This window comes from Scyliorhinus canicula, chromosome 1, assembly GCF_902713615.1.
Source record: "Scyliorhinus canicula chromosome 1, sScyCan1.1, whole genome shotgun sequence".
Classification (NCBI taxonomy): Eukaryota; Metazoa; Chordata; class Chondrichthyes; order Carcharhiniformes; family Scyliorhinidae; genus Scyliorhinus; species Scyliorhinus canicula.
Window position 1 is genome coordinate 253978880 of NC_052146.1, and position 22181 is coordinate 254001060.

The 22181-nt window shown below is 45.9% G+C and overlaps 1 protein-coding gene across 4 annotated transcripts in view; it reads right to left on the bottom strand.

Annotated features, from left to right (window-relative positions):
* Positions 1-22181, bottom strand: part of ush2a (Usher syndrome 2A (autosomal recessive, mild)) — a 1354742-nt gene that overhangs the window by 63248 nt on the left and 1269313 nt on the right. For all 4 annotated transcript variants that reach the window (XM_038811752.1, XM_038811743.1, XM_038811716.1 and 1 more), the window contains one exon: positions 14998-15210. In XM_038811752.1, the coding sequence (XP_038667680.1) occupies positions 14998-15210 (213 nt within the window). The remainder of the gene's footprint in view (positions 1-14997; positions 15211-22181) is intronic.

A 22181-nucleotide genomic window follows, 5' to 3' on the forward strand; every position in this document is an offset into this window, starting at 1 on the left:
GTGCCCTCACGGTGGCTTGGCCCGCGATCGGGGCCCACTGATCAGCAGGTGAGCCAGTGACGTGGGGGCACTCTTTTTCTTCCGCCGCCGCCATGGCCTCCACCATGGCAGAGGCGGAAGAGACCCCCCTACCGCGCATGCGCCGGTGGTGATGTCAGCGGTCGCTGACGCATCGGCGCATGCGCGGACCGGCGAAGGCCTTTCGGCCAACCCCGACGCCGGGCGGCATAGTGCCAAAGGCCGTTGGCGCCGGTTTTGGAGCCAGTCGGCGTAGCGGAAACCACTTCGGCGCGGGCCTAGCACCTAAAGGTGCGGAGAATTCCGCACCTTTGGGGAGGCCCAACGCCGGATTGGTTGGCGCCACTCCGCTACGCCGGGACCCCCCCCGCCCCGCCGGGACCCCCCCGCCCCGCCGGGTAGGGGAGAATCCCGGCCAATGTCTCCAATGTGGGAGACTCAACCATTATGCTGCTCAGTGCAAATCTGCACCACAACTTAGAAGTCAAAGACCGAATTTAAAGCAGTCACATTAGAAGTGTGCAACTCCAAATGGATGAGTCTGATCAAGATAGTGCAATCGATCCAGACGACGACAACCTGGATAAAACATTCCAAGTGGGAATTATTTTTTTTATAAAATGTTTTATTGCGTTTTCAGATTTTATATCCAACAAATTACAAATTATTAGAGAGAAAAAAAAAACATGCAAAAATTAACATGTATCCAAGTGGGAATTATAACAAAGTTTGAAAACTCCACTCAGAATACCTCACAAGTGAAATCAAGCCATGCCATTGATTCCGAGGCTGAATGGAACACAGTGTTGGATGTAAACAGATGCCCCATTAAGTTCAACCAGGGCACAGATGCCTCCGCTAACCTCTCGAAGCTCGATTTCACAGAAATCAAGAAGGCTCCCAAAACCCTTCCAGCTGCATGCAAACCCCAGGACTACAATGGCAACACAATCTCGTCACTGGGGTCATGCCATTTAACAGTGTCCAACAGACACACAGAGACGAGCCTGAGATTTGAGATTGTCCCCAGAAAAGTCGTCGCTGCTAGGTGCACAAGCCTGCAAGCAACTGAACCATATTCAAAGGGTATACTCCATGACGTCGTCTCATCAAGATCTTCAGGTCAGCATTGAAGGAATACTGGACGAATGCCCAGACGTCTTCAGCGAAATGGGCACACTTCCATATGAATACAAAATTCTACTGCGTGCTGATGCGAAATCAGTGGTTCACTCACCAATGAGAGTTCCTGCTCCACTGAGGGACCGGTTAAAATCAGAACTTGCAAGTCTACAGAAGAAAGGCATCATCTCCAAAGTCACTGAACCGACTGACTGGGTCAGTTCAATGCTGTGCGTCAAAATGCCTTCGGGGCACCTACAAATCTGCATCGACCCCAAGGATCCAAACAAAAACATCATGCGGGAACATTACCCGATCCCAAAAAGAGAAGAAATTACGAGCGAAATGGCACATGCACGCTTTGTCTTATTTTTTAAAATGTTAGAGTACCAATTATGTTTTTCCAATTAAGGGGCAATTTAGTGTGGCCAATCCACCTTGAGTAGCTGCAGCTGCTCTCTGTCTCTGTTGCTGAATGCTGGCTGCTGTTGACTTGCCTGCAAGAAGGAGAGAGAGAGGGAGGAGAGGGGAGGGAGAGAGGAAGGAGAGAAGGAGGAGAGAAGAAGGAGAAAAAAAGGAGAGAGGAAGCAGAGAAGGAGGGAAGGAACAACAACAACAACAGGAAGGTGGCTGCAAAAACAAGGTGGGAGTAAAGTCCCTTTGTGCTGTTTGTTTGCTGGGCTCCTCCCGGGCTGAGGACTCGACCCTGCCCAGTTATCCTAACTATCAGACCTTCCTCATTCCATCCAGTGAGCTTGTCAGCCCGGAGGGCCCCAGTAGGCTTGATACCCCTATAAGCCTGGGGGAGCTGACCAGCGCCCTCGACAGCCTATCCAGGGGAAAAACCCCAGGGCTGGACGGGCTGACTGTGGAGTTCTTCAGGGCGCTCTGGGACATCCTGGGGAGCGACTATGTGGGGCAAGGTATCGCAACAGGGAAGATGCCCCTCTCATGGTACAGAGCCACCAGAGGGGGATCTCTGCCACCTTAAAAACTTGCGTCCGGTCTCCCTCCTCAGATCCTCATGGATTACAAGATTTTCGCCAAGGCAATGAGTTTGCACCTTGGCACCGTGTGAGACCACATGATCCACCCTGACCAGTCCTACACGGTCCCGGGCCGCACAATCCACGACAACATCCATCTGGTCCGGGACCTGGTCCATCATTCCCAGAGGGCTGGTATGTCGAGAGCCTTCCTGTGCCTTCATCAGGAGAAGGCGTTCAACAGGGTGGATCACAAATATTTATTCGGGTTCAGAATGCAATCTGTCGCCCGGATCCGACTTCTGTACACTGCCGCAGAATGTCTCGTTAAGGTCGATGAGTCCCTGACAGCGCCCCTTCGCTTTGAGAGAGGAGTGCGTCAGGGCTGCCCTTTGACTGGCCAGCTTCTATTTGCGTGGAGCATTCCCTGCGCCTCCTGTCGGGACTACCCCCTGCGCTGGCCGGGCATCGGGGTGGGCCTTTCGGCTTACGCTGATGTCGTGCCCTGCTGACCTGTGGAGGATGTGAGAGTGCCAGGCTGTGTACTCTGACGTGTCCTCTGTCAGGATCAACTGGGCCAAATGTTCCGGACTCCTGGTTGGTCTGTGGTAGATGGACCCCCTCCCAGAGGAGCTCAGGCCTTTCACCTGGAGCAGGACCAGCGTCCTCTATTTGGGAGTCTATCTTTGCCCGGCTGAAGAATCCAGGCCAGCTAACTGGCAGGAGCTGGAGACCAAGGTCACCGCTTGCTTGAGATGCTGGACAGGACTGCTCTGTTATGGGCCAGGGTTTAGAGAACCCCAAAGTGTATCATTGAGTTCACCTGACCCACAACTTTTAATAGATTGTGGTATGGTGAGCACACGGCCCACTCCACAGGTGTGGTACAGCAGAAATGGAAAAGTGTTTTTTAAAAGCAAAACAATGTTTGTTCTATGAACTCAAGTTAACCTTTTTAAAACATACAGTGAACATCTTAGCAACCATTAATTCAAATACAACTCCCAAAGAATACAACACTAAGTAATCCTTAAGCTGTCCTTTTTTTTTTTAAATTTAGATTACCCAATTATTTTTTCTAATTAAGGGGCAATTTAGCGTGGCCAATCCACCTACTCTGCACATTTTTGGGTTGTGGGGGCGAAACCCACGCAGACACGGGGAGAATGTACAAACTCCACACAGACAGTGACCCAGAGCCGGGATCGAACCTGGGACCTCAACGCCGTGAGGCGGTTGTGCTAACCACTAGGCCACCGTGCTGCCCTCCTTTTAACATCCATATGACTTAAAACACCTTTAAACAGAAGCACATCAGGTTAAAGTCACTACTGAGAGCAGTTATTAGTTTTAAATCACGAAAGGATCGATTTACAGTTTTTAGATTAGAGAGAGAGAGACTAACTGGCTGTGACTGCAGCTATCCAGCTCTGAAAACGAAACTAAAACACACCCTGCAACAAACAGCCTAAAACAAAAGTAAAAAGCTGACAGACAGCCCAGCTCCACCCACACTCTGACATCACAGATAAACACCCATTTCTTAAAGCTACATTTCGTGAACACTCATTTCTTAAAGGTATTCTCACATGACACTGCCCCCAAGAAAAAAACAACCCATCAACTTCAAGATGGTTTCATTTTTCACTTTTTCACTATCCTTTAAGAAATGCACACATTAAATGTACTTTCTCATTTCACAAAAACAACACACGCAAACAGGTATAATAATATAATCCATTCTGTTTTTTGTTCTTCTTCCTCCGACTGAAACTCCTTCTCGATTGACAGTTTCTTTGAACAAGAAGGTCTCTGCACGATCCATCTATTTCTCTACGCCTCGGCATTTATCTTTAAAGTCAGATACTTTAGTTCAATATGATCACAGAGTCCCTTGCAATTCTCCAATACAAAAGCATTGGTTATCACAGCTTCCAAGCAGTCAAATACCTAGAAATTCTGCTGTCCATTGAAATTTTTGACGTTTCTTCAGCAAGTCCATCAGTAGTGGAGCAATCATGCTACAAAACCTTTTCACAAATGCTCGAACAAATCCACTCATGCCAAGAAATCACATTATTTCCCTTCGTCTTGAGGGTATCGGAAACTCCTCAAGGAAAATGGCTTGGGCTTTTTCAAATTCACTTTTGGCTTGGTTTATCATCAAACCCGCCTCCTGAAGTCGATCGAATAACTCCATCAGATGTTTTAAATGTTCTTTCCAAGTCTGGTTGAAAATTATCAGATTGTCGATGTATACCACACAATGAAATGAAATGAAAATCGCTTATTGTCACGAGTAGGCTTCAAATGAAGTTACTGTGAAAAGCCCCTAGTCGCCACATTCCGGCGCCTGTTCGGGGAGGCTGTTCCGGGAATCTAACCATGCTGCTGGCCTGCTTGGTCTGCTTTCTAAAGCCAGCGATTTAGCCCTGTGCTAAACAGCCCCTGGGTAATCCTGAAACAACTTTGTTAGTTAACCGTTGAAATGTGGCTGGAGCGTTTTTCATGCCAAATGGCATAACTTTGAATTGGTTTATACCATCCGGAGTCACAAAAGCTGAAATCTCCTTTGCCCTTTCGGATAAAGGTACCTGCCAGTAACCTTTAAGTAAATCCAGTTTGGAAATAAAAGCTGATTGTCCCACTTTCTCAATGAAGTCCACCAAATGTGGGACAGGATAAGAATCCGTTCCTGTAACTGCATTACCCTTTCTATAGTCCACACACAACCATTGGGTACTGTCTGGGTTAGGTACTGTCACTATGGATGAACTCCATTGGCTGCAGCCCACCTCAATTATGCCATTTTTAAGCATACTCTCAATCTCTTTGTTAACCTGTGCCAATTTAAAGGGTTAAGTCTATATAGATGTTGTTTGATTGGAACAGCATTTCCCACATCTACATCATGGACAGCCATTTTAGTACTTCCCAATTTATCTCTACAAACTTGCTCATGTGATATCAATCACTCTTTCAGGTCAGTCCGTTTTTCCTCTGGGAGGTAACTCAACAATTTATCTCAATTTTTAAGAACATCCTCGTTTCCCAATTTAATTTGAGGTGTGCCAAATACACAGTCATTTGGATTTGGCTCATCACTTTAAGTTAGAATCATTAAAATCTCCTCCTTTTTCTCTCCTTCCCTTGCAAAGTACCTTTTAAGCATATTCACATGACACACTCGGTGAGTCTTCCTTCTATCTGGTGTTTTTACCACATAATTCACCTCACTTAATTTCCTTTCAATCTGATAAGGTCCACAAAACCTTGCTTTTACAGGTTCACCTACCACTGGTAACAACACTAAAACTTTATCTCCACTGGCAAAACTAAGAACTTTGGATTTCTTGTCCGCTACCTGTTTCATCACACTTTGTGCAACGTTCAAATGTTGTCGAGCCAATTCACCTGCTCTATTTAATCGTTCCCTAAAATTTGACACGTAACCCAATAATATAATTTCTGATTTCTCACTCACCAATCTTTCCTTAATCAATTTAAGTGGTCTTCTTACCTCATGACCAAAAATTAGTTCAAAAGGACTGAATTTGGTTGATTCACTAGGTGCATCCCTAATTGTAAACAGTACGAATGGAATTCCTTTATCCCAATCCTTTGGATAATCATGGAAATAAGCCCTCAACAATATCTTTGATGTCTGATGCCACCTTTCTAACGCTCCCTGCGATTCTGGATGGTACGCAGTTGATTTAAATTGTTTTATTCCTAAACTATCCATAACTTCTTTGAATAACCTTGAGGTATAATCTGATCCTTGATCCAATTAAATTTCTGTGGGGAGTCCATATCTAATAAATAATTTAAGTAACTCCTCCACAATCTTTTTATCTGTAATATTACGTACTGGAATGGACTCTGGAAACCTAGTAGACACATCCATTATTGTCAAAAGATATTAATTCCCACTTTTTGTTTTAGGAAGTGGTCCTACGCAATCAATTAGGACCCTTGTAAAAGGTTCATAAAATGCTGGAATGGGTATTAAGTGCGCTGGTTTTATCACTGCCTGAGGTTTCCCTACCACTTGACATGTGTGACATGATTGACAAAATTTAACTACATCTTTATGTAATCCAGGCCAAGAAAATATTTTTGTATTTTAGCTTGAGTTTTCTTTATTCCCAAATGACCTCCCACTGGTACCTCATGTGCAACTCGCAACACCTCCTTTCTATACCCTACCGGCAATACTACTTGATGAACTTCTGTCCACTTTTCATTCGATTGAAGGTCTCCATTTTCTCATCAAGACATCACTTTTACGGTAATAACATTTTGGTATACATGCAGATTCCTCTTCTGTGTATTTTTGTATTATCGTTCTGATACATCCGGTTTATTTCTACATCTTTCTGTTGTAACTCTGCTAATTTTCCTGAACTAAAAATATCCGCCTTATCCGCGACCTGTTCTTGTTCTTTTTCAACCATCTGATCAAAAATCATTTCTGATAATTGCACTTCAACTTCATTTTCTCGCCTTGATTTCTCCTCTTGTCTTAACCTGTGACTTTGTGACCTTGTTACTACACAATCCGGACAATTCCTAGGATATTCGTCCTTCAACACTTCAGTTGTCTGATTTTCCACTGATTTATCAACCACAGTAGGCATCACTCTCACCTGCAATCCAGCTGTATCATTACCCAAGATAAACTGTATTCCTGGACAAGATGGTTTCTCTATTACTCCTACTACCACTTCACCACTCTTCACTGGATTTTCGAACCTTATCTTATATTATGGAACACTACTCCTCTCACCCTGAATTCCACATTTTACCACCTTTTCTGGCAAAATTCTTCCCAATCTACATAAGTCCTCATCTCTTACCATTAAAGATTGACTAGCTCCCGTATTTCTTAAAATTGTAATTTCTTTACCTGCTCCTCCTGATACACATGAGTAAACTTTACCGACACAAGTAAATTCTTTAAAGAGATTTGGCACCTTCTTATCAATCACCTCTTGATCAGGCTGTACATTCTTTTGCACCTCCTTCGCTTCACTTGGGCTTTCCTTTCCCATTTTAACAAACCCCACTGTCTTATCCTGTTTTACCACATCAGCCTTCCCAGTGCTTTTCTTCAACCACCAACACTGTGACTTTACAATGAACTGTGGCCTAGTTTATTACAGTGAAAACATTTGAAACTTTTCATGTCTCTTCCACCCTCCTGGATTTCTTTTTTAATCTGAAGTACACTCTCCTTATTATCTCCCATCAGATCACCTTTACCTTTACCACTTGAGTATTTCTCATGTCCCCAGTTTCTATCCCTCACAGGCTGAAACTGATGTCGGAAACCAAGCTTTGATTTATGAACTAATTAATAATCATCTGCCATTTCTGCTGCTAATCTCGCAGTTTTAACTCTCTGCTCTTCCACATGAGATCTCATTACATCAGGAATTGAATTTTTAAACTCCAAAAGTATAGTTCCTCTGAGAGCTTCATAAGTTTGGTCTATTTTTGGTTTAAATATCAAAATTACTCTGTTTGAGCCTTTCAAACACCATGTATGTTTGACCAAATTTTTCTTAAAATTTCTAAACCTTTGTCTGTAGGCTTCAGGCACTAGTTCATATGCACCCAAGATGGATTTTTTCACCTCTTCACCATGCAATCATTTCACTAGCCCTACCTATCAGCTTTGTTTGAATCAACAATACCCACATGTCCTGCGGCAATTTCATTTGTTTAGCCACCTTCTCAAATGAAATGAAAAAGATTTCCATCTCCCACCACGCCTTCGACTTTGATGCTCTTTCTCACTATCCTCATCACTATTAGCCAACTGTACTTTCCCTTTACGTCTGCCAATTTTAACTGACTGTCATGTTTCATGGCCATTTTCTGAAGTTCAAACTCTCTCTCTTTATCTTTTTCCCTGATCTGTATCTCCCTTTCTCTTTATTTTTGTTCTGCTCTTGCTATTCTTTCTTTTCTCCTTTCTTCTCACTCCTTTTCTTTTTCCTCTCTCTCTCTCTCTCTCTTTCTTTTTCTGCTCTTTCGTATTCAAGTTGCTTTAATTCTTTCTCATGTTCCATTTATTTAATTTGTAACTGAAGTTTTGCCATTTCCAATGAGTCAAACTGTATCTCATGCAACTTTAAATACTTAGCCACCATCATAATTACCTCATCTTTTCGCATTTTGTCAGGTAATGTTAACTGCAATGTTTTTGCCAAATCTAACAGTCTGTTTTTAGTCTCTGTCTGTAAGGTAGTGTGTGTGACCGTCTCTACCCCCAAAAACTTCAGAGCCTCTGAAAGAGCCATTGTCTACAACACACTCCCCACTTAAACTAGAGTACCACTCCTGAAAAGCAACCACAAAATGCTCACTAGCCACTGTCTTTAAGCTCACAAAGCCAATCCAATAGATAGATTTTTATCTCCCTCGAGCCCCCAATTTGTTATGGGCCAGGGTTTAGAGAACCCCAAAGTGTATCATGGAGTTGACCCACAACATTTAATAGGTTGTGGTATGGGGAGCACACGGCCCACTCCACAGGTGCGGAACAGCAGAAATGGAATAGTGTTTTTTAAAAGCAAAACAATGTTTATTCTATGAACTCAAGTTAACCTTTTTAAAACATACAGTGAAAATCTTAGCATCCATTAATTCAAATACAACTCCCAAAGAATACAACACTAAGTAATCCTCAAGCTGTCCTTTTAACATCCATATGACTTAAAACACCTTTAAACAGAAGCACATCAGGTTAAAGTCACTACTGAGAGCAGTTTTAAATTACCAAAGGATCGATTTACAGTTTTTAGATTAGAGAGAGACTAATACCCCTTCTGGCTGTTACTGCAGCTCTGAAAACGAAATTAAAACACACCATGCGGCAAACAGCCTAAAATGAAAGTAAAAAGCTGACAGACAGCCCAACTCCACCCACACACTGACATCACTGATAAACATCCATTTCTTAAAGGTACATTTCTTAAACACCCATTTCTTAAAGGTACTCTCACATGACAGCTCCGAGTGCTGTCTTACAGGGGTTTAGTTCTCGTCATAACCAGCTGATAGCTTCCATATTGTGGTACCGGCTGGCCACTTTGACCCCTCCCCCTTTCGGTATGCTCAAATTGAAAAGGAGTGTTTAGGCCTTCTTACCGCCATTTTAAAATTCCATGACTACGTCTATAGCCTACCAACATTCTCCGTTGAAACAGATCACAGACGTCTGGTGCACATCATCCATGAGAACCTAAATGACGTGACTCCTCGATTACAAAGAATTCTACTAAAACTTCGGAGATCTGGGGTGGGATTCTCCTCAAACTGGCAGGGTGGGCAACTCCGGCGCAAAGGACTGGCATGAACCACTCCGGCGTCGGGCCGCCCCGAAGGTGCGGAATCCTCTGCACCGTCAGGGGCTAGGCCGGCGTCAGAGTGGTTTGCGCCGCGCTGGTTGGCGCGGAAGGGGCTTGGCGCCACACCAACCGGCGCCGAAGGGCCTCTGCCAGCCGGCGGAAGTTGGTGCATGCGCAGGAGCACCATCCCATATGCACCCAAGATGGATTTGCTGGCATCATCCCAGCGCATGCGCAGGCGGGTTCATCTCCGCGTCAGCCATCACGGACTGTTACAGCGGCCTACGCGAAGGAATAGAGTGCCCCCACGGCTCAGGTCCACCCGCGGATCGGTGGGCTATGATCGCGGGCCAGGCCACCGTGGGGGCACCTCCTGGGGCCAGATCCCCCCTGTACCCCCCCGAGGAGCCTGGAGGCCGCCTGTGGAGCCAGGTCCCGCCGGTAAGTACCTGTTGTAATTTACGCCAGTGGGACCGGCCATAAACGGGCGGCCTCTCGGCCCATTGCGGGCCGGGGAATTGCCGGGGGGCCGCCGTCAGCAGCTGCCGACCGGCACGCTGTGATTCCTGCCCCCGCCAAATTCCCGGCACCGTAGAATTTAGCAGCAGGCGGGGGCGGGATTCACGCCGCCCCCCGGCGATTCTCAGACCCACCGGGGGTCGGAGACTCCCGTCCATGATTTCAATTTTGTATATGCCTGGCAAAGATCTCATCATTGCAGACGCGTTGACTCGCTCATTCACTTCACCGAGTGAACCACTAGAGATAATCCAACGCATCGAATCTCAGGTACAAATGTGCACAAACAACCTTCCTGCAATGGACAAAAAAAAATTCACATCAGAGAAGAGATGGACAAAGACCCCTTGCTGCACGAGTCGTTCACAATCTCGACAATGGGTGGCTGAAAGGGCACTGTCCGCAATTCTACAACGTCAAAGACGACCTAGCGTTGATCAACGGAATACTGCTGAAGATGGACAGAATAGTGATTCCGATGCGTCTCAGGCCCATGGCACTTCGTCATATTCACGAGGGACACCTTGGCATATAAAAATGCAGACGCAGGGCTCGACAACCCATCTACTGGCCCAGCATCAATCAGGACATCACGGACATGGTCTTGGGCCGTGAGACCTGTCAGAAGTTCTAACGCGTGCTGTGGGGAGGAGCTGCATCTGCTGTTCGAACTCGGAATCAGGTCATCAGCTCAAAATGGCGGTCCGATACCAGGGTATCGACGGAACCCAATGTGTTCTCCACCATGCACATATCTGCATGGTTAAGGAGAGAGACTCGCACATGGGCCCACTCCATATGCCAGCGGAGACCAGTCTTAGTCACCAAACCGGAAAATCCAGCCATAAATGGAGATTGTTGATCATTTATCATAATCTAAAAGCAATGTAACAGTAGAGCCAGCGACGATGGATTTGGCAATATTAGTACCATCCGGCGCCTAAGGAGGAGAGTCTTCAACAACAGCGGCATCCATGCTGCCACCAGATCCTTGTGTATGAGGTGGTCGTCCTCCCAACCTTCTACTAGCCTCAGAAACGTGGACTATGTATAGACGCCAGCTCAAGGCACTGGAGAGGTACCATCAATTCTGTCTGAGATGGGTTCTCCGCATCAGCTGGGGGGACAGGCGTACAAACATCAGTGTTCCTGAAGGAGCCAAGATCACCAGCATTGAGGCCATGATCGTCACAAACCAACTCCGCTGGGTTGTCCACATACTTTGGTTGCTAGAGTCTCTACTGCCAAAGCAAATCCTTGCCAAATCTTTGCCAAGCTCAAGGAAGCCTTCTGAACAAGAGGAAGAGAAAGGAAGTGCTTCAAAGACACCTGAAGGCTTACCTCAAGAAATGCCATGATGTGGAGATGCCGGCGTTGGACTGGGGTGAGCACAGTAAGAAGTCTTACAACACCAGGTTAAAGTCCAACAGGTTTGTTTCAAACACGAGCTTTCGGAGCACGGCTCCTTCTTCAGGTGAAGAAATGCAACATAGATGCCAATGCCTGGGGGACCCTGGCTCAGAAGAGAACTAATGAAATTAAATGAAAATCACTTATTGTCACAAGTAGACTTCAAATGAAGTTACTGTAAACAGCCCCTAGTCGCCACATTCCGGCACCTGTTCGGGAAGGCTGGTATGGGAATTGAACCATGCTGCTGGTCTGCCTTCGTCTGCTTTAAAAGCCAGCTATTTAGCCCTGTGCTAAACCATCCCCTACTTGGAGTAACCTCCTAATTGAAGGGCACGATTCTTGGAGGAGATCCAATGACGAGAGGAGGCCTGAAAAAGAAGCTTGAGAAAGGAATACCAGCAATCCAGACCGATCCCACCTCCCTGAAACACCTGCCACGTGTGCAGTCGAAGATGCGACTCGAGGATCGGGCTCATCAGCCTTGCAAGAACCCACAGAACCCATGACCAGCAACACAGAGTTTCGTAGGTGGATAATTATACTCGTTAGCAGGTGATCGCCCAAGTATCCAGGTCCATTTTAAAATACATTATTTTTTTCTAAACAGTCCCAATATTAAGGCCTGCAGTCCAGTCTTGTTCTCCCTATCTAATCTTGGGGATTCTAAAGACTAACAATCGTCTGAGAGAAGAGGTTTCTCCTAGGCTCTGTCTTAAATGGGAATCCCCTTATTTTTAAACTATGCTCCCTAGTTTTAGATGCCCCCATGACAGGAAATATCCTCCCAGGCCCCTCAGAATTTTATGAGCAGGATTCTTCTTTTGGGAGACAATGGGCTGGATTCTCTGATTTTGAGGCTATGTCCGGAGGATCCATGGCATTTACTGTGAGAAAAATCGGCGAAGCCCCAGAACCAATCCTCCGACCGGTGAGGGGCTAGAAGCCATGGCATGTAAAATGCCTGGCCTTCTCGATATAAACGGCGGAGAATTGCTGGGTCCATGGCCGTGCTTGCGCACGATGACGACATGCAGCCGTCGCGGCGTTCAACATGGCGTCGGCCGTGTGCGGTCCCGACCTGCCAGATAGTGTCCCCCTGGATACCCCCAGGCCACTCCCCACCAGTCCCCCCAGCCCTCGCCGAAGCCCCCCCCCCCGACCCCCCCCCCCCCCCCCCCCACCCCCCAGGCCAGCAGCACAGCTCCCGCCCAACTGTGGTGGTGCTGGACACAGTCTGCAGTCGCCATGCCGGGTTCCCGAATGCTGAGACCAGACGTGTCCTGTGCGGTTGGGAACTCGGCCCATCGGGGGAGGGCCTTAAGGTAACGTCCTGAGGCCGTCCCAAGGGCGTGCGCCCTACTCCTCAATTACGCCGTTTTAGAGGGGGCGGAGCGATTCGGTCGTAAAAGGTGATTCTCCGCCCAATCGCGTTTCGCGCTTTTTGCCATCAACAAGGGGAGAATCCCATCCTATGTTCTCCCTGTGGAGTAGAATCGCTCCTGGTCTGAGCCAGGAGTGGTGGGCAGGAGTGATTCACTTCACTTACCATGCAAATTTATTCATGTTGGTGATCTCCCAGGATTCTGTTCCGAATCCCACTATCGGGCCAACATTTTGGGCTGGGGGCCCAATATCGAGGTCCGGCCACAGGCTCCCCCACCCTCCACAATGCAAACCCTGCCCCCCCCCCCCCCCCAGCTGACAAATAGGGGCATCCTCCCCCAGCACCTTGGGAATTGCTAGGTCAATCCCCACCAACAGCACGCGCACGTGAGGGTGACCTCTAGCGATGATTGACAGGTCATCATCACAGCAAAAGCAGTTAAGTGCTTTCTGCTGAGAAAAAGAGGAAGTGAAAGCACATATTGCCGAAATGTTTATAAACATTGTGGTTAGCTTCACAGCAGGACAGTTGAGGTGCTTTCAAGCATGAAAGGAGATGAAAGCTGGAGCATCACGGAGGCATGGAGTATTGAGTGCCAGCCCGTTAATCAGATGCAAATTGAATCAAACAACTCATTTGCATCCTCTCACAGGGCACAGGATGTGTAGCTCTCAGCTGCCGCCGGCAGGGGACCGGAGCATCAGGACAGGATAGGCGCCGTCTTTTGGCCAATGCAGGATTCTGCGCTGCATCGGGACCAGCAGCGGGCAGCAGAAAATCCACCCCTATGTTTTTCAATAAGACCACCTCTCATTCTTCTCAACTCCAATGAGAATGGGATAACTTACTCAACCTTTGCTCATAAATTGATTACTTCGCCCCAGGGCTCAGCTGACTGAACCTTCTCTGAACTGTTTCCAATGCAAGTAAAACCCCTCTTTAAGTAAGGAAACCAAAGCCACACACTTTGAACTTCAGTTTTGGTCTTACCGATCTGCATAGAATCAGAAAATGGAAATCAGCAGTTGGCTGGAAGATGTGGTGAAATGTTAGTAAGTACGAAGACATTGCCTGGGATCAGAGGTGCAGTTGCTGCCACAAAGTTAAAACACCAGGAGGAAAATTCAGGAGTATTTCACACTAGGATTGAGAGTAAAAATGGAGAAGCGTGTCATGAGAATGTCACTTTAAGAAATGTTTGGCTGCTCATGTTACTGCAGTGATGTCAAAGTGTGGGTGGAGCTGAGCTCTTGCTCTGTTTTTTAGTTTCACTTTGAGAAAAGCTTGTATGTGTCTGTGTCTTTTTAGTTTTGTCTTCAGTGTTGGAGCTGAAGCCAGACAAAGCAGGTGTACTGTTCTCTCTGCCATGAAAAGACGATCTCTTGATCATTTGGTGAATTCAGAATTATAAATGTTCTCGGTCGTAAATCTAAACCTTATGTGCTTCTGTTGAAAGGGGTTTCTTTTGTCTTCTGGATGTTGTTTGGGAAGTTATTAAGGATTACTTAGTGTTCTACTCTTTGGGGTTTGTATTTGAATTGATGGTTGCTAAGATGTTCACTGTATGTTTTAAAAAGGTTAACATAGTTTTGCTTTAAAAAATACGTTTCCATTTCTGCTGTACCACACCTGTAGAGTGGGCCGTGTGCTCCCCATACCACAATCTATTAAAAGTTATGGGTCAGGTGAACTCCATGATACACTTTGGGGTTCTCTAAACCCTGGCCCATAACAAGCGCAAGGCATGGGAGGTTTACACTTTCCTTGTGGGCACAGAGGAGGACTTCTATTTTGGAACACATCAGGAAAATCAAAAAAAAGGAAAACAATCTTTGTGTTTTTGGGTCTCTTCTGGCTTCAGTTCCTTTTTCTTCTAGTTTTGCAGAGCAAAAGAACACCAAAAGCTTCCCCCGCACTGGTTTCCAGTGCTTGGGAAAGCAGGTTACTATCAAAACCAACTAAGAGATCATGGCATTAGTCCCAGTGGCGATTTTAACTGCCTGCCTAGTTTTAGCAGGGATGTAGGGATAAATTGTCCCTGAAATGACCACTGATAAAAGTATGAGAGGAATGCTGTGCTCTCATGGAGGCATTATGCAAATATACATTCTGGATGAAATAAAAATAAATGTGCATTTAATTTGCTTTCTCTTCCTGCTGGCACGGGAGTAATAAAGGAAACCGTGTAGGTGCTTACCAGCAGGTCCTCATTTCTAGTCCAATTGCGAGCAAATAGCCTGTACAAGCTGATAATTCCATTTGGTTGGGTCGGTGGTGTGATGTTTACTGTTGCAGAGGTTGAATGCACTAACACAAATCTGGGCGGATACAAGTCTTCAGGTGGGGCTTGTCCCGTTCTTGAGCGAGTCCATGCACTGGATGTTTTTCCTTCAAAATTCACTGAGCTTACCTGCAGTTAAGAATCACAAGTTTAAAAGAAAGCAACCTCCATTGAATGATATTGTCCAAGCCTGATTACGCTATCTGCTTTATAGCATGACAAAGGCTAATGGAGACTAACGGGGGAAAATTGGACCTTGTTTATTTTTGTTGCTGATTTCACATGACAAACTACACAGGACGTGTTATCCCCGTAAGCCCTCACCTTTACGAATTTTAACTCAAACTCCATTGAGCCTTTCTTTGTTCCCTTGTTTTTACCTCCGTGTTCACCTTTTTGGCCAGGAGTCCTCCCCAGAACCAACAGCCCCTTTCGTCCATCTCTCCCTCCTCTTGGGCCCTTCCCTCTCACCTCTTTTCCACTCTTAATCCTTTAATTAAGAACTGTCAGCGTGACATCGGCTGTCTTAAATCCTCTGTTCCCCTTTCACTCTAACCTGTCTCCCTCTGAACTCTGTTCTTTCGGGTCTAAGCCTGACATTGTTACCATACTTTCTCATGAGGGTGGTCTGTTATTTTCTGGCGTAGCGACTTTTACCTTGCGGAGGCTGAGTGCCAATATTCAGGCACTTCTTCCGACCTCCTCCTGGACTATGATTCCACCATCAAACATCTAACCATTGTTTCCAGGCCTGTCACTGAACTCATCTCCTCTGGTGATCCTCCCTCCAGTTTCCCACCTCATAGTCCCCCAATCCTGAACAGTCTGCTTCTAACTGCTTTCCAAAATCCTGATAGACCCATCGTTTCAGCCTGTTCCTTCCCCAATAAACTTATCTCTTTCTATCTTGGCTCTGTTTTGTCTCCCTCATCCAGTTTCTTCCCACAGACTTCTGGGACCTCTTCTGAGGCTCTATGTCATTTCACCAATTTTTAGTTTCCTGGCCTTAATCACCATCTTTCAACTTTGGACATTCAATCCTTCACACTTCCATCAGGATGGACTGAGGACTCATTTATTCTTCCTTAAAAAGAGGCCCAAACAGCTTCTATCAACCACCAACTTCCTCTGCTTGCCTGAGCTTATTCTGACATTGAACAATTTCTCTTTTAACTTGAAGTAAAACAGAAAGTTCTGGAAAATCTCAGTGAGTCTAGCAGCAATTGTAGAGAGAGGAATAGAGTTAATGGGTGGGAATTTCCATTCCCCCCCCACCCCCCCAGTGGTGTATTTTCCGGTGGCGGAGACAGCTTGCCATTGGCCAGCAATGGTATCTTTCGATCCTATTGATGTCTACGGGGTGACCCAGCAATTCCCATTGTGGGGTGGGAGGATGCCCCTACTTGTCAGCGTCTGGAGGGGGTACAGATGTGCATTTCAAGGTATGGATGGACAAGCGCCAAACCTCCCTGCCTCACCCACTCACCATGGGGTGTCTGGTGGGGATCTCTGATGGGGGGTCTGGTGGGAGGTCTAATTAAGGGGGGTGCTGGGAGGTGAGACGGGCAGGATTTGTGTTGAGGGGTGGGGGAGAGGACCCTCTGATGGACTTTGGGGACATCTACCTTAACTACCTACACCGTGGCCCACTATGCGTCCCACCCCATTAGGGCCAATCTACACCCCTGTGACTCCCGGCCCAGTGGGCCGGAGCATCGTGGAGGTAAGGAGAATCCTCATGTTAGGGAATAAAGGGATTAGGGATATGCTTCGGATGCCAGCAGCGGAGAACCCCTCGCCCATGCCTGCCTTTTTGTCGGGTATATGAGACATTCCTTGCTCTAGTATTACTCAGCGTCCCCCTTCCCAACTCTTTTGCTGGTACTTTGAGGACTGTATTGGTGCCATTTCCTGCTCTCACCCAGAACTGAAAATCAACTTTGCTGCCAATCTCCAATCTTCTCTCACCTTCACGTGGTCCATCTCCAACCCTTCTTTTTCCCTTTCTCAATTTCTCTGTCTCCATTTCGGGGGATGGGCTGTCCACTAATAAGCAGTATAAGCCCACTCATTTCCATAGTTACCCTGACTATACTTCTCCAGACCCTGGTAGAACATAATTGAAGTATCCCAGTTTCTCCATCTCCATTGCGTCCCTACTGATCATGCAACCTTCCATACAGTGCTTCGGATAAGTCTTTAATTTTCCTCAACCAAGGATTCCCATCTTGCATGGTTGCCTCAACCATGTCCAACCATTACCCCCTTTCCCACCTTCTCAAAACCATTTCCCTTATCCCCATTTTTCACCTCCACCAACCTCCAATTTAAAGGATCTTCCACCTTTTGCATCACCTCCAGCGCGAGCGATGGCATGGTGGCACAGTGGTTAGCACTGCTGCCTCACAACGCCAGGGACTAGCTTCAATTCTAAGCTTGGGTGCATGTCTGTGTGGAATTTGCACTTTCTCACCGAGTCTGCGTGGGTTTCCTCCGGGTGCTCCGGTTTTCTCCCACAGTCCAAAGATATGCTGGTTAGGTGGATTGACATGATAAAATTGTCCCTTAATATCCAGGGATGTGCAGCCTAGGTGGGGTCATCGAGATAGGGCAGGGGAGTGGGCCTAATTGGATTGCTCTCTCAGAGGGTCGGCGCAGACCCAATGGGCCGAATGGTCGCCTTCTGCACTATAAGGGTTCTATGATGCCACCACCAAGCACAGCTTACCCTCTACGAGCAGCGTTCCAAAGGGAATATTCCCACCGCAACATCCTCAATCATTCCCAAAGCTTTGTGCCCTTCCCATTTCGCCTTCTAAGCAATTATCGGAGGTGTAACATTACCCTTTTCCCCCCTCACCATCCAAGGCGCCAAACACTCCTTCCCAGTGAAGTGGTCATTTATTTTTACTTCTTTCAATTTAGTATAACGTATTGACAGCTCAAAGTGTGGTCTCCATGACAATGCAGAGACCAAACGCAGACTGGGTGACCACTTTGTGGAACACCTCAGTCTGCAAGCAAGGCCTTGAACTTCTGGTTGCTTTCCATCCTAATTCTCCACCTGGTTCTCAAGCTCACATTTCTGTTCTCGGCCTACTGCAGTGTTCCAGTACACTAGCTTATAAATGAGGGGCGTAGATAAGGTAGATAGTCAACATCTTTTCCCAAAGTAAGACGTTTTACAACATCAGGTTAAAGTCCAACATTTTTGTTTCAAACACCAGCTTTCGGAGCACTGCTCCTTCCTCAGGTGAAGGAGCAGTGCTCCGGAAGCTAGTGTTTGAAACAAACATGTTGGACTTTAACCTGGTTTTGTAAGACTTCTTACTGTGCTCACCCCAGTCCAACGCCGGCATCTCCACATCATCTTTTCCCAAAGGTAGAGGAGAAGCAGCGGGTGCAATTTTTTTCCTTTAAAAAACAGTTAGACAGTTACATGGGCAAGATGGGTATAGAGGGATATTGGCTAAATGCGGGCAAATGGGACTAGCTTAGCTATAGAAACTGGGCGGCATGAACAAGCTGGGCCAAAGTGCCTGTTTCCATTCTGTAAACATCTATGACTCTGTGACTCTATAAGCTTGAGGAACAGCTACTCATCTTCCGATTAGACACTTTGCAGCTGTGTAGACTTAACATTCAGTTCAACAATTTCAGATCATGAATTCTGTCTCCTGTTTTGTTTCTTTCTTTGCCATGTGCTTGGCTTAATCTTGTTTTTTGTGTTTTGCTGTTCATTGGAACTCTTCCAAAGAGTCATACAAATTCAAAGCGTGAACTCTGTTTCTCTTCACATATGCTGCCAGACCTGCTAAGTACTTCCAGCACTTTCTGTTTTTATTACATTTCTACCTTTCGGCGTTTCTGAAGAAGTTATACTCGACTCAAAACGTTAACGTTGTTTCTCTCCCTACTGATTCTCAGGCCTGCTGAGTATTTCTAGACCGTATTTCAGAATTCCAGCATTCGCAGTATTTTGTTTTTATTTCACGGGAAGTATACTGGACACCATATTGTCATGGGTGCTCCTTCGTTGTCTCGGGTATCTGCCTTACATTTGTGTGGAGCTGGATACAATATTAAAATGAGGGCACTTAGACCAATTAAACCAATTTTTGAAATTTACTTTTGCTAGCATCCACATCATCACTTTCTAAACCTGCCCAATAAATTGTGGTGGGAATAGATCGGAAGCAGCCATCACAAGCACCAATTATTGGAATTCTTACCCATATTAAGGTAGGTCTCTGATTAGTCATATAAATGATGTGGAGATGCCGGCGTTGGACTGGGGTGAGCACAGTAAGAAGTCTTACAACACCAGGTTACCTCTCTCTCTCTGCATCTTTGATGATTTGATTGCCTGCAGGTGCTCGCATTCCGGGGCATCTCTGACTGTGTCTATATAAACATTTCTGGAACAAGCCTTTCCATTCACCTGAAGAAGGAGCCGTGCTCCGAAAGCTCGTGTTTGAAACAAACCTGTTGGACTTTAACCTGGTGTTGTAAGACTTCTTACTGTAGTCATATAAAGCCATTGAGCAGATTGTCAGGCTAGTGTTTGATTATTTTGGTCTGACCAACAGTGCCTTAAACATATCTTTTAACCACTTTTTGATGGTGTAGGTTTTTTATCCCATTATAATTGGACACAGTTGCTGTTGCCATTAGTGTTCTGTTGGATTTATCATTTGGGCTGGAGGATGAGGAACAGCAACATTGGCAAGGGAGAGAATACAGACCAGGGAATAATGAATTGCGTGCAAATTACCTTGCATCAAAATCTATCTGTGCCTCAAAGTTCCATCGGTGGCCTTGGCAACAGGGCTACAATGAGAGCTCTCACTCTCCTGGAGTAAGAGTGGAAGAAGTTGGACTTAGGTGCATTGCACTGATTGAAGAGAATGGCGGGAAGCAGGGGTGGAAAGCCTTGTGAGTAGTGGGGCTGAGTAGTGGGGCTGCAGCTGACTCAGAGTTCAGGAGAGTAATGAGAAATGTACGAGTTCAGAGTCTTACATTCGCAATTCTGGTGAGATCATTAAACCTTCTGATACTACAGCCAGGTTGCTGGGACAGCATGCCAGCAAAGGTACTGGAATGTTCCCGCCAGGCTCTTCCACTACTGTTCCCAGCAAACTTGGAGATGAATCTGGGATACTTGCCCTTCAAAAGAGGTCACAATCAGCAGCAGTGTTTATTGTACCAGAGAGTTGGGATGGTGGGGGAAGGGGAAGGGGGGGGGGGGGGGGGGGGGGTTAGAAGGCAAGTGATTACTTTTTAAAAATCGGTTTCATCTTCAAAGATTCACGCTATCCAATGTCAATGTACTTGTTTGATTTGAGAGAAAGCTTTAATCCATGCAAGGCTATTAGAAAAGCTTCATGCAATACAGAAAATGGGGTGTACAGTTTCCATCTTAACATTTAGCAATTCTGTTGCACTCCTACTATATTTAAGGCTGTAGACCTATAGATTCGTAATGTTCAATGACCTTACTCCACCTGTACAGACATTTTTATACCTTTCACTGAGACGATAGTCCCTTTTATCAAATATTCAATTTCTTTAAAGACACTGTGTCCTGTCCCTTGCTAACTGACTGTTACAGGCAGGTCACCATCAGCAATGACAGGTTTCAGTATGCCATTAGAATTTTCAGAGACAGAGATGTGATGAATAAGAAAATTAATAGCCACTGGTATTCAATTATTTCAACAAAATGCAGTACATGCAAGTGATATTAACCACAGCAGAATGAATACTAATTTAGCAGGGTCATGAGATTAATACATTGAGATGTTAATGTAATGCAGACCTACACTGGGGGCTATCAGCTGGTGGTAAAAGGTTGTGCTGTGATCTACGTGCTGAACTAATGAACATGCAGCTCGAATTTTACTCCACCAAATGGCAGTGTGTTAAGTTTATCACTTTGGTTTAATATAACAATGGGATTTATGGCGTCAATGGATCTCTAACAGTTGGCAGATGTTTAACAAGAAGAACTGGGTTTCTACTCTATGCTGCCAGTTCATCAATTTGATTAAAGTTTAGTTTTACAATTCTCATATTAAAGTGCCATAAATTTAGGTTTTACTATTATCAAAAGGAAATACTTCTGCAATTCTCAATTATTTTCTGTTAAAGTGGGGTGAATGAATCAGAACTGATGAGAAAACATGAATAAAATTAGGAAGGCTCTACAATTTTGCTAAATGGTGAATTTTAATTTACCAAAACATGATATTTTGCAGTTTTGTAAAATCTGAGGCGGGATTCTCCAGTCGCCGACGGCGAAATTGAATTTGGCGATCGGCTCGAGAATCAAAGTTTACGGTCAAATCGGTGGCGGCATCGCTTTCACGATGTCCCGCTCCCACCATAGGGGGCATTCATTGAGGCCCGCCCCCCTCGATGCTCCGCCCTAACCGGCCGAGTTCCCGACGGCGTCGGTCGCATGTGGTCTCATCCATCAGAACTCGGCATGGCGGCCACGGACTCAGCCCAGTGACGCCACAGTCGGGGGAGGACCGATCCACGGGAAAGGGGGACTTTGCCAGGGGCTGGGGGCACTGTGGGGGGTGTAGTCCATGTTGGGCACTATTTAGCAGGCCAGGTCCGTGAGTGGTTGGCGCCATGTTGCACGGCGTGGCCACTGCAGGACCCAGCAATTCTCCGGGCTGCATCGACAGCTAGAGCCGGGTGCTCCACGCTGCTTGGCTGCTGACCCCCAGCCAAACGGAGGATCGGTGGCCGTTTTATGCCATTTTTTCTGTTGTAAAACCTTTCCCATGCCGGCATGAGGATATAGCCTCAAAATCAGAGAATCCAGCCCCAGCAATTTGGCTGTTACTTAAAGGTTTTCTACTTCACACATGTTTAAATGCACAAATTCAAGGCAGGATAACGTATGATACTATCCCAGAAAATTAGTTTGCATGTTATTTTAGGGAAACATAAAATATTTAAATTAAAGAAAACTTTAGTTAATTGTAAAACTGACAATGAGAAAGATTTAGTCCTACATCCTGACTCATACATATAGTTTTTAAAAAACCATGTGGAATAATCAATTATTTTAAGTTTTCCTCCATGCT